The following is a 16,781-nucleotide window of genomic DNA, read 5'->3' as shown; positions in this document are numbered from 1 at the left end:
CTTTGATTTTAAGCCAACATAAATACCATACATATATGTTTATCAATAGTTATATAGATGGATACCCAGACAGACAGACAGACAGACAGATAGATAGATTGTTGGGAATACTCACAGTGTTTGCTTTTCTCGGCGGCCACTTGACGCTGCGGCGTTTGGGCCACAATGACAAAGAGCACGAGGAGCATTAGAAGCCATCTGGGAATGCCCGTGGTTGGACTGGTTGGGTTGTGCTTCTGGAACTGCAACTGGGATTGGGTTTGAGAGGGGGAATGGGAGAGAGAGGGGGAGGGGGAGCGGGTCGGGATACGTGCACATCGTTCGTGTGGGGTTAAGCTAAGGTCAACAGCAGCGTCGCCATCGTCCACTGGTGGCCCCGGGCCACATGATGTTGGCATCAGCAGCATTTTGTTGTTCGCTCAATTTTCGCGATTTTCACAATTTTCACTGTGGATGCTGCTTCGGCTGCAGCTGTTTGTTTTTTGTGTTTATTGTTGCTTGCGTTATTATTGTTCTTGCAAACGATTTTCATTTTGTTTGTTTCGTATTTCTGCGGGCAAATGTCATTCTTTTGCAATTAAAAGCATTCATTTATGACTTTGCTCGTGGTGGCCCACACGGCGTATGCACAATGTTTTTAACGTTTTTCCGGTTTCCGTATTAATTGTCTCTCAGTTGTTGCTGCATTTGTCATCAAGCCTGCAAAACACAATGAAAGAACGTTCAGCAATTAGAAATGGAGCAGGCGATAGAGGAAAACAATATACTAAAAGCAAATCGATATCGTCACATATTTGCTTTGGGAAATCAAAAAATATTTTGCAATACGAACAGAGATGGAATGATTTTGCTTTAAAAAATTCAAATCACATAGTTGCTATACAAAAAATAATTAAAGATACATCAAAATCCTGTCATACTTTCTTTTGTCTCTTAAGTATTTGACCGAGATTTAGAAAATAATCTAATGGACACCCCGCCCCCTCGACTTCTTTATCTAACATGTGATGCTTGTGATTTCATCTCTTGCTGCTGCATTATGATGCCATTGATGCATATCACATATCAAGCATAAATTCGCATTTCTGTTTCTATTGCAAAGCACTGACAAATGAAGCGATTGCAAACTCGCTTCCTCTTCCGCCATCTCTGTCGCTCTTTCGCCATTTCTGTCTAGCGCTCTATACGATTCATAAGTATCACATAAATGCAGAAATCGATGCATAAATTTAGTCAGAGGAGGGATTGGGGATATATTGACTATTGCGCCAGTGCAAGCCAAGGGGGCGTATGCGCATTTAAGAGTGCATTGCAAACGTGATATTACGTATACGCAGCGTGGCACAGTTTATCATTGAAATACTGTTATGCACATGTGTGTGTGCGGGTTTGAAATAATAATGAGACTCAACTGCATGAGTGGGTAATAAGAAACTGGCGTTGATTTTAAAGAGACGCTCCCGCCGCAGCTGCAACCGCTTCTGCCCTCGAATAATTCCTTGGTTAAAAGGTGTACAGGGAGGGGTAGATAGGCGAGGTGGGGGAGGCAGAGGGCATACAGTGGCCAACTGCAGGCCGAGCGCCACGGGACAACGGCTGCGCCTTTGTGCCATCAAAAGTTTATCACATTAGAAATCAACGGCAGGCGCCGAGTAGACGACGCAAGCTCGCTTAGCTTCCTCCCTCTCTCTTTCTCTCTCTGTCACTCCCTCTACACTCATTCTATTCTTGTGCCACATAAAAGGCAAAATAATAATGAGAAGCCAGAAGCAGCAGCAGCAGCATAAGAACCAGCAACAAAATCGGGAACAGAGGCAGAAGCAAAGCACAACACAGCTCAGAAAAAAAAAAATGAAAAGAAAAAGAAAAATTTATCACACATATTTTGTTGTGCTTTATTTGCTTGCCGCCCCCCTCCCTCCGCACTCTTCCTTCCCACTCTCTTTCTTTCCGACTCTCTGGACCATTCAGGACTCGCTCGGACTTTGTATGTGTCACATACACGCGCGCGGCACTGTTTGTTATCCTTCGAGCGTTCCAATTTCGCCTTTAATTAAATTTGATTATAGTTTTCCTCATTTTCCCCGCTATGCCGTGCTTCGACTTTTCCGCCAAGTTGACTCCCAGCAACATTTTGGCCTCGGGCCTTATTTCTGATGCCAATTTTATTTGCTTTTCATTCTCGTTTTGAGATTTTAAATTGGAGCACTGCTTTCAGTTCAAGGCAAGATTTCTTCTGTTATTCTACATCTACAGCGAAGTAGAAAAAAAGAAATGCAATTTTCTTTAGCTTCAGCATTGTTGACTTAAGAAATTGCTAAGAATTAGCTTATGAAATTGCTGGATTTTCTTGGCTGGATATAAAAAGCAATTAAGACATATTTCTGCTGTCATCTATGTCATTTTATGACAGCTAATTTCGTGTTTTAAAGCTTGCCAGAAACTGACTTAAATTATAAGATACAATTATTTGCAATAAATGATTCATGTTATTTAAATAGCACCTTTTTTTCAACTATCACGATAGTATATACGATAGTAATAGTCGCCTATAAAAACCACATAGGCATTACAGAATTTATAAAGTCAATTAAAGAACTTACTATAGTAAATAAAAATTGCAGTAACTACCTCAAATATGCAACAATAATTGTTGGTAATAAATTATGAAGCAAATTTGCACTGTCACGATAGTTTAAACGATAGTAATGGAAAATGAAACTAATCGCTTTTAAAAATAACATAAACACAGACAATTATAGACACAGCTACGAAGCTAACAGAGTCAATTAAAGAACTAATTATGGTGAATTATTGATGTGCTAATTAGTAGCTATATAGCTTCGTTTAGTTGTATAATCGTATATCGCACTTTATATGTGATGCATGTATGTGTGTGTTGTATACACGAATATTGAGTAGCGATTGTAAAGTTTTGTTGTGCTGTTGCTATAGTTGGTTTAGTTGTTGTTGCTGCTGTTGCCATGGCAACTCTGGTTGCTTGAACCCAAAGTGATTTACTGGCAGTGCTGGTAATGCAAGACGACTCAAAATCCTTATTATCCTTGATTATCGCTCAGCATTTGCTGCTCCTTAACATTAATGAGAATAGATTGCCCGGCAAGTGGTTCAACAACAAAGTGAGAGATTAATGAAGTAGATGTTGAATATTAAATAACAGTAACAGAGCAACATCGAAATACAGTACACAACAAAAAATACAAATGAGCAAACAGCAGTACAGTTAACAAAGCTGGACAAAAAGCTTTAAAAAAGTGTATACAATGTAACTAACTAACTAGCAGAAAGTGCGACTACGACTACAATGAAATGGGTTAGTGGCGACCAAAAGTGGGATGTTCTGGGAGATGGTTGCCCCTAAAAGAGCGTAAAATGTAATTGTTGTTGCTGTTACTGTTGTCGTTGTTAGTTGTTGGGGTGAACGCAGGAGGTCGAGGGAAGCCGCATAAATTACAAACACCGGCAGCATATCAACAAAAATGAAAATGAAAAAAACAAAAGCCCAAAAGCAACAAACGCGTCTAAAGCCGCTTTAGACAGGCGAAACAAACAAACAACGAAACTAACAACAACAACAACATCAACTAAGTGTGTGTGCGTAAAATGCGGCGATACAATGGAGGAAAGCAAAAAAAAGGGAAAATAACTGTGTACGAGTCGACTGGCATACAATTAATGGCCCTGTGGGGTTTCATCGGGCAATCGCTTTGGAGTTTCATTCCTGACGCTTACTTTGGGCCCCCTACATACTGCCAGATGATGCGATATACGATAGATAGATGGATAGATACGCCTCTATATGCCGAATCGGGGGGGTCTGTGTTATTGTTTAAATTTAGCTGCCATTACCCAGAAAGTATTATTTATGACTCGGCTTGACAAAGAAGCCAACGATACTTCGATATGCATAAAGGCAAAAAACTAATTGAAATTTGGAACAAACTAAAGGGCAAATCAATATTGAACCTTTGTTGCTCAACCCTTTTGAAAGGGTTCTTACAATGCCTTATATAATGTGTATATTGATGTGATCAATCTAACTACAAATCACATATAGAATGAAAGTGTTGATGCAATGCAGTGAGTTGAGATCAAATCAGAAAGAACTCTGTAGTGAGCTATTATAAGTGAAACTAATTTTTGTATTAAGGAATACTAAGTTTCATTTATAAATTAATTCAATGATGTGCTTTATGTTTAATACCTAGCCCACTAATCATTCCAATTTAATAGACAAGCTGCTTAATAAATGCTGCCAAGTTATCATATTACACTACACTTATTACCAGCATTGAAGATTGATTAGTTTTAAAATGCATTCGGTGCAGAAAACTCATTAATTATCAACTTAAACTAAAACATATTATCTCAGTGGCAGCTTTACCCCCATTTATCAGAAAAGTATATTTATTCTATAGAGCGGAGCGAGTAAATATTCACAAATTTCCATTAACAACAGTACATTAAATCCACAAAAAAGGAGAGCAAAATGCAGGCAGCATAAATACAATCTCGCACACATTCTCTGGGGTAGTCAGTTACTCATACAGACGCAGTAGCAATATTAACTGCTGGTCTGCGATAAACAAAAGGAATTACTTTATATGTAATGGCAAAGTGTTTTTATGTGTGTTGGCAACACTTCACTTCATGCAAGCAGCCAAGCAAGCCCGACAATCCAGCAAACCCGGCGGCAACCCTGCAACTTCCCTCCTCCTCCACCGCCCCCGCCATCATCATCATCATCACCATCGCTCAACAGCAAAAGCACTCCCGCTCGATGTCTCTGTCTCAATTTGCCCCTCTACTGCGGCCTCCCCTCTCCCCACCCCTCCTCGCCCATTGTCCGCCCCTACGGTTGTCTCTACGCTTTCTTCCATTCCGTTTCGTCTCGACTCGTCTCGTCTCGCTTGTCTGCCAGTCAGTCTGGCCGCCCTTCTTCTGGCCATGTCCATTTGTCTGCTCAACGTGGCCTGCCACCAGCAACAACAACAGTTGGCGCCACCTACACACACACACACTCAGACACACACACACACCACACACTCAGACTCATGCACACAGACATGCTTGTAGCACTTGCCTGTTGTGCGTTCGTATTTCATTGCCGTATGAGTAATTTTTCAGGCGAGTCGTCGAAAAGCCGCATTGTTTTGGCCAGCACACACCCTCAACTCGCACACACACACACACACACATACGTATACACTCTCTCACTCACTTGCATGTGCATTTTAAAGCAATTTCAACTGGTTTCCTCTTTATCCTGCCATCCATTGCACTCCCTCCCTCCCCTTGTGCCTTTTTCCTGTCGCCCTTTGTTCAGGTGCCGACGTCTGGCAAAGCTTTTCGCGTTACTTTGCATCATTTCTCATTTGACGTCATCGCTACCCCTAAATTGTGGACACTACGGGGAGGCGTAGACAGTGCTGCGGGAAGGTAACACAAGCTGGGATTGTGGCGGAGAGTCAACAAACGCCTACGCCGATAAACACGCACACACACACACACACACACACACACACACACACATAAAACTGCTCGCAATGCGAAATAATGTAGAACAATTGCCGAAGCTCTTAAATATTGATAGATGACCTGCTGTTTCTGTAGCAATTGATGTTCATACCCAACTGCTGCTTCTTTTGTCTCCCGTTCAGCTCTCATTAAGTGATGTAACTACGTGTTTATCCAGGGGGGAGTCTTAATATAGAACTGAATGTGAAGAACAATGGAACAATGGAAAGCAGCATATTATCGATCTTTGGCATAATCGCTAATATGATCGATAATTAGCCATATATACATATTATCGATGTTTGGCGCAATCGCTAATATGATCGACAGTTAGCGATAACCACCAATAAACAAGAGTGTCAATACAAAATACATAGATGAATTGAGTATAGTTTAAAATCGACTAGGTACATATGAATAAATCTTTAAAGATGTATCTTGCTTACTATTTTACTTATTATGAAGTATTTGGCACAACATTGTGTGGAATTTGGTGCTTAAACAGGTTGCATCATTGAATATTTTTGAAAAGTAGAACTTTCCCCCGCACAGCGGTGTGTAAGAGAGGGACGACTAATGACTCCCCATTTTTAATGAAGCGTCAGTGATTCAAAAAGTGTGGTTGTATTTTGGCCAAAATTTTGGTATTTAAAAAAGTACGGGGTATCGATGGCAATTATTGCTCTAACAAATTATTTCAAATTACTTTGCAATTAAAAAATAAAAATAACCTTTTTGTACAAGAACCTGATCTTGATGGAGTTTGCTTAATTAATGCAAAACGGAAATAAATACAGTGAATTAATTAATGAATAATAGATTAAATATATACAATCACATACTTGTTAATGAACCCAGTTGATTTATTTCAATTACATTTGATATTCTTCTTCAACTTTTGCATAATAGAATAAAATCATTCAAACAGATGCGCTTAGTGTAAATACGTTTTAATGTAAAGGTCGGAGATCAGACTATCAATAGTTAGAAAATAATAAAAGACTACCGATTTTTTTATAATAAACCTAGCAAGAACATTTTAAATACGACTTTAAATGGCTCTGAATTCCTAGTATGATAATCCAATTATTAACTTTTGTCTAATCATTAAGAAATCGCTTGTATAGTAAAACAATATAATTAATGAAGCTTCAACTTTTTTCAAAGAAAGGCTTTTGATATTATTTACTCATAAGCACTCTTGCAACAAAATATTATTTTTGAGTTCAGCTACACATTCTAAATTTAATTACCGAATATTCCACATAACCTTTAAGCGGATTACTAAGCACTCCACCAATCTCTCTGTTTAAAGTATATAAGATTACCAGTTGATTACACCCCTTTTCAAGTGTCTTTACAGTGCAGCGGATAAAACTAAAGCTCCTAGTTAACACTAATTACATCTGAACAAGGCAATCCTTGCTTCTGCACGGCAAAGTGCTTGAATTTTCCTTGCTTAAGCTAGCGAAATTGGAGAAAAACCAAAAAAAAGACAAAAGATTACATCACACCATCCCGGAGGCGATTCAGATAGCTGGTGTGCTCTCCATTCACAGTGGTTGGGTGACTCAGGTGGCCTCGCATCTGGATGATGCGAATCTGTATGTGGAATTATAGCCCATTGCAAACCTGAAGATAGCCACACCCACTGACCTCTCTTCAATAATCCATTGCATGTCTGTTGCACTGTCAAACTTAAGGATCTATCCTAGTGCAACTTGATTAACAATCTTATGGCCCCATTAACTATTTGAGTACTCGCGATTTCGGGGTTCTGAGTAATAGTTTGTTAAAGATTTGGCACCATGATGTGCGATGATACTCGATAAATGTCTTTAGAAAACCTTTGCTGCAACACTACTAAAGCTGATTTGTTTATTCTATGTCAACGCACAATCGAAACTGACAAATATAAAACGCAATTCGAATGGGTTAGGCAAGGGAAAGTAGCCTGTAAATCTATCTGTCAGTCACTCAGTCAATATCTGAGTCCAACAGCAATAGCATCCGCTCTAATCTTATGCCGCCTTTGTATGCCACTTATAAAGCTCATTTCCTTGAGCGCCAAAAGTGCCAAATCATGAGTTTCAGATAGGATTGTGCGATAGCAGGCGGCGATGACAAAATGGGTGGAGCAACTGACAACTGGGTCAATCCCAAGACGGAAAAAAAAAAAATGAAATACGCACTCTAGGACCACACAATAACGATGACGGCGATGATGATGATGAGGTTCGTTGATGATAGAGCCAAGGAAAGAAGTATTCGATTTGGATACGCACAGATTAATAGCGAGAACAGAGCATAACCCAAGGCGTATGCGGAGGAGGTAACGGGCAGCTTGTCGACAAATCCGCAAGAACAGAACCGCAAAAGCGCCAAGGCAATCGCAATCACATTTATTTATTTATTTTTATGTTTAGCAGTTGGCAGTTTTCTCATTTGTGGCAAACGCAGCACAAAAAGCTGACAGACGACATCGTATCAAGTATCCCAGCATATTAAGAGGGAGGGGTTTGGGGAGGCTTTCTCCATTGAAAGGGTCGAGGTCAGCCTAATGATTAATACGATTGCCAGCTTGACTGCCTGATGCCTGAAGTTACGCATTGGCCGCAAGATGAGGCACAACTAGTTTATATATGGATCAACTGTGCTTGCCTTGCACCTGCCACACACACACACACACATGAAGAAGTGTATGCGTATGTGTATACACCTAAACGAGCCTACACACAATGGAATTGTACATAAAAACGCAACAGAATGATATTCCATTACACACATCCTGACCCTGGCTACGAAAATGCCACATACTCCCAATACACACATAATAAGCTCTGTACATAAGCTTTGTAAATATGTAAATACCTTAGATATGTATATACACCGCTTGGCACTACTTTCACAGTGTACATACCCAACACACACACAGCTATATGAAGGACTTTTAAAATCGACCACTAACTACGCCTAAGCGTAGCATGTGCAAGCGAGATGGCAATGTTAACAGCGCCTTTGAGCATTGCTCTCAGCGCTCGCTCACAGAGTTACTGAGAACATGAGCAAGAGAGCAACTGTGGTGGGTGTTGGGAGACGAGAGGCGAGTCATCGGCACTGCTCGTTTGCAGCGTACTATACTCACAGGCGTAAAAATGTGTAAAACTCAGCTCTCTGATGAATGAGATTAAGCGCTACTCACACACACACTCACGCATACGCATACATGTGCAGCGCGTGATGCCGTACTGAAAGTAAAGCAACCCCCTGGCACAGGCGCACACACAACAACAACAACAAGAACAAACACAACAGTTACAGTTACAACAACAACAATAACAACATCCACCAAAACCGACAAAGCACTTGCTGCTGTCGCCGCCGCTCTGTCGCTGTCGTTGTCTCTGCTGCTGTTGCCTACTGTGCTGCGCTGCGCTGTGTTTGCGTGGTGTGTGTGTGTGCGTGGGGGAGCAGGGAGAAGTATTGCTTTTTACTCGCTACTTTTTTGCTCGCGTCTCTGTTAGTTATTTTCTAATGCGCCTTTTTGTTTTATATTTATATTTTTACTGATTATTACTACCTCCTGTTGTTTTCATGGCATTGATGCTTGCAAACAAATTGTTTAATCACACTTTTTTTTATCAGTAAAGCACAGCTTTGAACTTTGTACTCTAGTCGACGCCCGTCGCAAACGGCAGACGAGTTCTTAATACTCACACAAGTATATTAGATTATCAGCGGCTCAAAAGCTTACGCGTTGTGGCTTTGCCATTCGTTTCACACATTAATTCCTTGTCAATATATTTATTTATGTACATTTACTTGTAGTATTTTACATTTCCACATTTCACATTCTCACTGGACTCACACACACGCATTGCGTGTTGAATGGCACTCCAACCGTGTTTCGTTGTGAACGTTTCAACGTTTGCGCTGCAACTGTGACTCTGACTGCTACTCGTTAAGTGAGCAGCTCTCACATTGAATGCGTCAAGTTGGCAGGCCACTGTTAAGTTTATCGATTGATTGTTGTGCGAGCGAAATAACACTACTGCTAGCACAGCCCGCTTGTCGCCTGTTGGGTGTTAAGCTGGCAATGGCAATGGCAACTCGTCGTCAATTTGAATAGATATTGTTTCATTATGTTTTTCTTGTATTGCCGAATCGTTCAGCAGCCACATGTTAATAAATTTCATGAGCATAATTTCTTAGTCACTGACAGTTTTTAATTCACACTTGTTTACACTCAAATCGTTACTCAATCTCTGTCGTTTTGTGCGACAATACCAACTACGACGACGACCTTTGGCTGCATTTTGAGAAAAGCCGGCGTTGTCGGTACGAGATTCACCCCAAAAAGAGCGTGAGTCCAACCCTATAAAACTTTCTCTCTCCGTCTCTCTACTCTGAGTCTGTTCTCGCTATTTGAGATGCGCCTGCGATGACTCTGATAGCTCTTTCTGTTATAATAGAATTTTACTGTACTCGCACTTTTGGCGCCTAATTTCCTTACCCTACCCTAACCTAACAATGACATACTCACATTGATATAAGTTTACGCAGTTAACTATCGAAACTGTCCCAAGAAGCATCTTTGTACTTGCATTGTAATGTCCTTGTACTATATCATACTACTTGTATATTGTGTGTGTGCCGCAGCCACTCACATTGACAAGGGGTGCTGGTTCCGGGGTGTCTTTTGATGAAGTGTCGGCGTTTCCTTATCACCATGCCATGTGTAACTCGAAACACTGTGTCGTCTAATGTCTGACTCTGTCTCAGTCTCCGACTCTTTTCACGTGAATCGCCCAGGGAACAAAATCGATTTCACGCTGTTCCCTTGCCTAGATTGTTAGCGGCATGTCCTGTAATTTGTCGCCACACATCAAGGACTCAAATGCCCCCATCGTTCCCAAGCGAAGTTTAACCGAATTAATATTGAAATTACTAAAATCGAAATTTTTCAGTTATTATGCATTAGCAGGAAAAGTATAGTAATTTGATGGTTTATTCCCTGTAAATAAATTACACTGGATAACATAAAGTATGAACTATGATGATTAAAACTAACACCATAACCAAATATATAATAAAATGCTAAAATACGCCACTCAAGTTATACATATAGTATATGTTTTTAAATATTGTAGTATACCCCATCACCTATTATATAGAATACATTGCTATTTTACCTTCCACTCTCTATTTTTTCTCTCTTTTTCTTTTACTTATTACACTAGACCATTAGCTTTTGGTTGTAAACTCCTCGTTTCAGGTCAAGCCAATTACCAGGTGTGCAGAAATGTGTAACTGGATTTCCATTTACGCAAACGTAATACTTATTACATAGCTTTGAATCACACATAATGAAACCTTCCGCCTTATCGCTACAATCTAGTTTTTCCTCTATTGATTAAAGATTTGACAAATTGTCCTTACTACCAATTGAACATTTCACTTCACTGGGGAAGTTGCAATACTTTAGCTTAGTGTTGATGTAAAGACCTTTGGGACATTGCCGCGGTATAGCACGACCATTGGCGCAAACAAAGAACTTGTTACAGGACCTGGGATCACTAATATAATCTCCATTAGCTGCGGAACTACAATCGGGCCTAAACGTAGACAGCTTTTTCGTTGCATCATCAGTTTCCTCATGAACGACATGTGAGATCAAGGGTGACTTCGTGATGACGATACCATTTTCATCAAGCGAACAGTCTACTAAACTAGGATAATTGCAAACCTTTTTCTTGATATCGAAATAAAGATTTCCTGGACAGCTACGAGGTATGGCACTATCGTTTGCGCAGACGTAAAACTTGATACAAGACTCTGGATCCCTCAAGAATACACCATTTGGCAAACCATGGCAATTGCATGGTTTCTCAACATCTGACTGTGTCAATACAGACTCTTCTTCTTTAGATGGTTTCTTAGTAATATTTGTCGAGGAATTGATTATTAGCAAATTTTTGAAATTGTCTTGGTCGGGTTTCAAAGTAGAATTTGGAGACTTTAAAGTAACTTTCAAGTTGGAATTAGAAGAAAGATGTGGTAACATATCAGTTTTGGATTTGTCTATAGAAACCTTTTCTGAACTTAAATTCCCTTCGGCGGCACTCAAAACATTGGTGAAATTTGAAGACTTCTTTGAATTGATGATTTGCTCGCTATCAATATCACATTTAACGAGACTGGGGGAATCGCAAACCTTTCTTTTAAAGTCGAAATACAAACTTCCGGGACAGCTTCCTGAAATAGCCCTTCCATTAACGCATATGTAGAACTTGTTGCAGGACTTTCGATCTCTTAAATAAGCACCATTTGGTAAGAAGTCGCATTCAGATAAATCAATTAGTTCAGTTTGTTTTGCAGAAGATGGTTCTCTGCTAGGTCTCTGGTTAGCATTTGCATTTGTTTGTAAAATTGCTGGGGCAAGTTGTGAGTCCTCCCCATTAATCAAACTTTCATATTTATCTGTGATCGACGAGATTTCATCATAGTAACTCTCCGATGTGTATTGCATGTAGTTGGAACTTGTAGCCGATTCAGTTAACTCAGAATTGGATAACTCTTCGTCTTCGTAACAATTTACCAAATAGGCAAAATTACAAATCTTATTTTTGATATCAAAGTAAAGGTTCTTGGGACACTTTCGGAATATCGCTCGCCCACTTGCACACACATAATACTTGTTGCAGGACTTGGAATCCCTCAAGTGACTACCATTTGGCAAAATCTTACAATATTCACTTGCCTCCATGGTGGAGGCGGATGGTAAATTTCCTTTCAGAAGCTTTCTTCTTATTGAGTTTTTTGAGTTTCCATCCACTGTGCCATCCTTGAATGCCATTTGAAGTAATACTTGTAACTTCGGGATTAAATTGTTGTGCTTAACGCCATTTAGGAAGATTTCTTCAGACACTGAGGACACCGTGGAGCTATCAAGTTCAGTCACTGGTGAGATCGATGAAAGCTCATCTTCGTCATACTCTTCAGTACTTAATGTGGCTTGATTTGAATAGTCTTTGTTGAAGCTTGATTCCGAACCAATTTGTAGTAGTAGTAACAATATATCTCTACTAGTTAAATAATTTGAATTAGCTCCAAATATTCCGAAGAGTCCTGAGGGTAATTCTGTGGTGGAATAGGGATTCTCTGTGGAGATCTCTGAACTCCAGGTAGAAAGATTGGTAGAGCTCGAGCTGGAAGTTTCAGTGGAAGTTGATTCCGAGCTTGTGTTCAAATTTTCTATATCCTCGGAGCTGGAGCTCTCTGTTGAACTTTCTGTGGAACCCTCTGCTGTTGATGAGTAAATCTCCGAACTTGAAATGGAACTCTCTGTGGAGCTGGAACTCTCAATAGAACTCTCCGTGGAACTGTCCTCTGTTGATGACGAAGTCTCCGAACTTGAACTGGAATTCTCAGTAGAGCTATCTGTAACACTCTCTTCAGTTGATGAGGAACTTTCGGAGCTTGAGCTGGAACTCTCAGTAGAACTCTCTGTGGAACTGTCTTCTGTAGATGAGGAACTCTCTGTAGAGCTGGAACTCTCAGTAAAACTCTCTGTGGAACTGTCTTCTGTTGATGAGGAACTCTCTGTAGAACTCTCTGTGGAACTGTCTTCTGTTGATGAGGAACTCTCAGTAGAACTCTCAGTGGAACTGTCTTCTGTTGATGAGGAACTCTCAGTAGAACTCTCTGTGGAACTGTCTTCTGTTGCTGAGGAACTCTCTGTAGAACTCTCTGTGGAACTGTCTTCTGTTGATGAGGAACTCTCAGTAGAACTCTCTGTAGAACTGTCTTCTGTTGATGAGGAACTCTCTGTAGAACTCTCTGTGGAACTGTCTTCTGTTGAGGAGGAACTCTCAGTAGAACTCTCTGTGGAACTGTCTTCTGTTGATGAGGAACTCTCTGTAGAACTCTCTGTGGAACTGTCTTCTGTTGATGAGGAACTCTCAGTAGAACTCTCTGTGGAACTGTCTTCTGTTGATGAGGAACTCTCTGTAGAACTCTCTGTGGAACTGTCTTCTGTTGAGGAGGAACTCTCTGTAGAACTCTCTGTGGAACTGTCTTCTGTTGTTGAGGAACTCTCTGTGGAACTGTCTTCTGTTGATGAGGAACTCTCTGTAGAGCTGGAACTCTCAGTAGAACTCTCTGTGGAACTGTCTTCTGTTGAGGAGGAACTCTCAGTAGAACTCTCTGTGGAACTGTCTTCTGTTGAGGAGGAACTCTCAGTAGAACTCTCTGTGGAACTGTCTTCTGTTGATGAGGAACTCTCAGTAGAACTCTCTGTGGAACTGTCTTCTGTTGATGAGGAACTCTCAGTAGAACTCTCTGTGGAACTGTCTTCTGTTGATGAGGAACTCTCTGTAGAACTCTCTGTGGAACTGTCTTCTGTTGATGAGGAACTCTCAGTAGAACTCTCTGTGGAACTGTCTTCTGTTGATGAGGAACTCTCTGTAGAACTCTCTGTGGAACTGTCTTCTGTTGATGAGGAACTCTCTGTAGAGGTGGAACTCTCAGTAGAACTCTCAGTGGAACTGTCTTCTGTTGAGGAGGAACTCTCTGTAGAGCTGGAACTCTCAGTAGAACTCTCAGTGGAACTGTCTTCTGTTGATGAGGAACTCTCTGTAGAGCTGGAACTCACAGTAGAACTCTCTGTGGAACTCTCTTCTGTTGATGAGGAACTCTCGGAACTTGAGCTGGAACTCTTAATAGAACTGTCTGTGGAACTTGAACTTTCTATAGAGCTCACCATTAAACTTTCTGTCGTAGAGCTTGAGATATAAATTTCAGTTAAAATATCTTCCGTGATTATACCTTCTACAGTTGTAGAAGACAGATCTTTGTTGGTAGTAGCGTCAGGGTCGGGTGATGATGTTGTTCTTGGTGGAGATTTGGGTGGCGAAGGCCATAGCGAGCCAAAGATATTAAAAATTATTGGATGGTCCATGGAAATATTTTGAAAGATATTGAACACATTTTGCACACTATTGACATCTCGGGCAAAAGTTTGTTTATCTAGTTTGGCAAGATTGCTTGACATAATGTCCTTGACGCAGTTCTGGGATGGTAGGTTGAAGTGATATCCTTCAGGGCAATTATTTCTGGTCTTGCCAAGCAACCCCAGGCAAAGGTAGTATGCACGTGGATCGTCTGAATCAGCTACTTTATATCCAAAATTTTGTCCAGTGCATACATCCGAGGCGGATGCCTGCGGAACAGTCAAAAGACCTATCCACAGGAAGATCACTTGAGAAATCCATTTGTTGTTAGAATCCTTATTTTTTTGATAGTTCCATTCATAAATTGACTTACCCAATTGCATTTTAAGTGTTCATCCGGGAAATGCGAAGAGTATCGACTTGACGTTTCCTTATATACCATCCGAAACAATCAGGCTGAAAGCCTTTTCAAATTCTCATTTCCAAATTGCAAGTGCTTACAACGAACTACTACTAACAACACAAATATTTTAAACAAATTATTTCGGTGTTGTGTAATATTCTATTTGCACCTGAACTTACAGAAGATGTCATGAATGGAACTCTTGTAAGACACATGTTCTGCTGCACATGCAATCATGTCTGCACGGTATTTTGTATTTCCCCCACCTATTTCTATCTTTCTCCCAGTTCATCAATGTGCTACCAGAAAAGTATTGAGGTAGATTCTGTAAACAATTAACTCAAAGTGATATCCCGGAGAAATTACTGTCTCTTGCGAGTTGAAAAAAATAAATATTGAAATATCATCCTGACAGCGGGTTGGTATAAGACCTATCGGACCTATCTTGACAAAGCTGGAACATAGTTCGTCTAGTTTATACATATCTCACTAATAGCTGTCATAAATAAAACCATCGCTAATTAATTCAAAAATTCTATAATTGGTATTATATACTACAAATTATTGTGACTAGAAAATTGTATTAAATAAATTACCCTTAAAGTCAACTATTGATCATTACATTGTTATAGCCAATATTTCATCACATCCTTTTATAAAATGTCTTATCTGATCGTTGATTCAAAAAATGTTTCACATAGCAAAAGAAGTCCAAAATCTACAATAATCATTTTTTAAAAACGTGAGTCATGAGACTTATGAAATATCCAACTTTCTGGTGACAATTGTTTATTGTACTCAATCTCTTATGTTTGCATTACGCATCAATTTGTTAGATCTCACAATAAAGCTGGTAGAACTGAAATAATCTATTATGAAGAGCAGCTTATCATTAATCACCTTGCGTTGAGGTTCTGTTTGCTTTGATAGTGTAATTGCCCCTGCGTTACCTGCGGTTTCTTTCCGATTTGAGCTACATGTGCATATAGTATGTATAATCAAGATCCCTCCCTTCTTCCCATTCACCTACCCATCTATTGTCTAGCAAGTTTGGCGGGTGTGTACCGAGGTCCGATTAGTTGATGAGATAACGGTACCGAGGGCTCTACTTATCGTAAGTATTCTTGCAATCGTCAGCGCACTTGTTGTTGTCCCTATCGTTATAATTTTTGTTGTTGTAACAGTTGATACTATTTTTAGTGTTGGAAGCGAGCTTTTTTTCTGGAAAGCACTGGGCTGCACCATGTATAGACCTTTTGGTTCGGGTTCTTATCGTAACTTGTGTGGCTTCGAATGTACCTGGTTGAGGAAAACGAATTCTGTGTTGGATTTTGTCGCCTCTGGTATTCGAGCCAATAAGTTCGGCCACCAATTCGCATTTTATCTTTTGCATTTTTATTATTATTTTTGATTTTTCTTTTAATTTTTTTTTTTTTTTTATTTTTTTACTGCAAATTTTTTGGCAAATCAACGGGTCACCTGCACCTATTAAAGAACAATGGGAATCATGTAGTGGGTACGCCTGATAGCACCCCGCACATTTGATAGCAAAACTTTAGACTGTATTTGGAGTGTCATTATCAAAAAATCAAATTTAATGCTTACGATCGCCTATTACCATGTCTTACGAAATTATCTACGAATTTTATGTCAACTAATCCAATAAAATTTTCATTGTTAGTATGCAAATGCATAAACAAACGTAATTTGTCTTTGGCTGAGTGTTAACATGTATTAAACTTTTATTATGTTTGTTTTGTTTTATGAATGATAGACGATTGATGAATGTTGATTTATTAGATCGGCTAAAGAAATAATTGACAGCTGAAAGATCGATGTAGATGTGTTCAAAATAATAATTCAAAGTATACATATATTTAATATATTAT

General features: G+C 39.7%; 3 protein-coding genes across 4 annotated transcripts in view; all 3 read right to left on the bottom strand.

The window, feature by feature from the left end:
• Positions 1-9,695, bottom strand: part of LOC133842033 (uncharacterized) — a 35,929-nt gene extending 26,234 nt beyond the window's left edge. The window contains exons 1-2 of the mRNA XM_062274927.1: positions 9,256-9,695; positions 116-699 (exon numbers count right to left, since the gene is read on the bottom strand). Coding sequence (XP_062130911.1) covers positions 116-407 — 292 coding nt within the window. The 5' untranslated portion in view covers positions 408-699; positions 9,256-9,695. The remainder of the gene's footprint in view (positions 1-115; positions 700-9,255) is intronic.
• An 833-nt stretch (positions 9,696-10,528) lies between these two features.
• On the bottom strand, positions 10,529-12,797 carry LOC133842027 (peritrophin-44-like). The gene is given in 1 exon segment (XM_062274921.1): positions 10,529-12,797. A coding segment is annotated over 1 exon segment (1,620 nt). The 5' UTR covers positions 12,395-12,797; the 3' UTR covers positions 10,529-10,774.
• LOC133842026 (uncharacterized) lies at positions 12,786-14,945 on the bottom strand. Of its 2 annotated transcripts, none has more exons than XM_062274919.1 (5): positions 14,863-14,945; positions 13,666-14,796; positions 13,086-13,590; positions 13,017-13,035; positions 12,786-12,884 (listed from the first exon to the last, which is right to left on the bottom strand). In XM_062274919.1, the coding sequence occupies exons 1-4, from the start codon at positions 14,870-14,872 to the stop codon at positions 13,032-13,034; spliced, it is 1,650 nt and encodes a 549-aa protein (XP_062130903.1). In that variant the 5' UTR covers positions 14,873-14,945; the 3' UTR covers positions 12,786-12,884; positions 13,017-13,031. The 2 variants fall into 2 exon arrangements, with proteins under 2 accessions (XP_062130903.1, XP_062130904.1); XM_062274920.1 differs by having other exon boundaries at positions 13,086-13,545.
• Between the last annotated feature and the right edge of the window lie 1,836 nt (positions 14,946-16,781).

This window comes from Drosophila sulfurigaster, chromosome 3 (assembly GCF_023558435.1).
Source record: "Drosophila sulfurigaster albostrigata strain 15112-1811.04 chromosome 3, ASM2355843v2, whole genome shotgun sequence".
Taxonomy (NCBI): Eukaryota; Metazoa; Arthropoda; class Insecta; order Diptera; family Drosophilidae; genus Drosophila; species Drosophila sulfurigaster.
Note: the sequence above shows the minus strand (reverse complement) of the source record. Positions and strands in the feature narration are given on the sequence as shown.

What these genes read in the sequence shown, in the direction of transcription:
- LOC133842026 (XM_062274919.1), bottom strand. An exon ending in GAGTTCCAGCTCTACAGAGA is followed by an intron (nt 13,591 to 13,665) that starts GTTCCTCATCAA and finishes AGAGTTCTACAG; the next exon opens with AGAGTTCCTCCTCAACAGAA.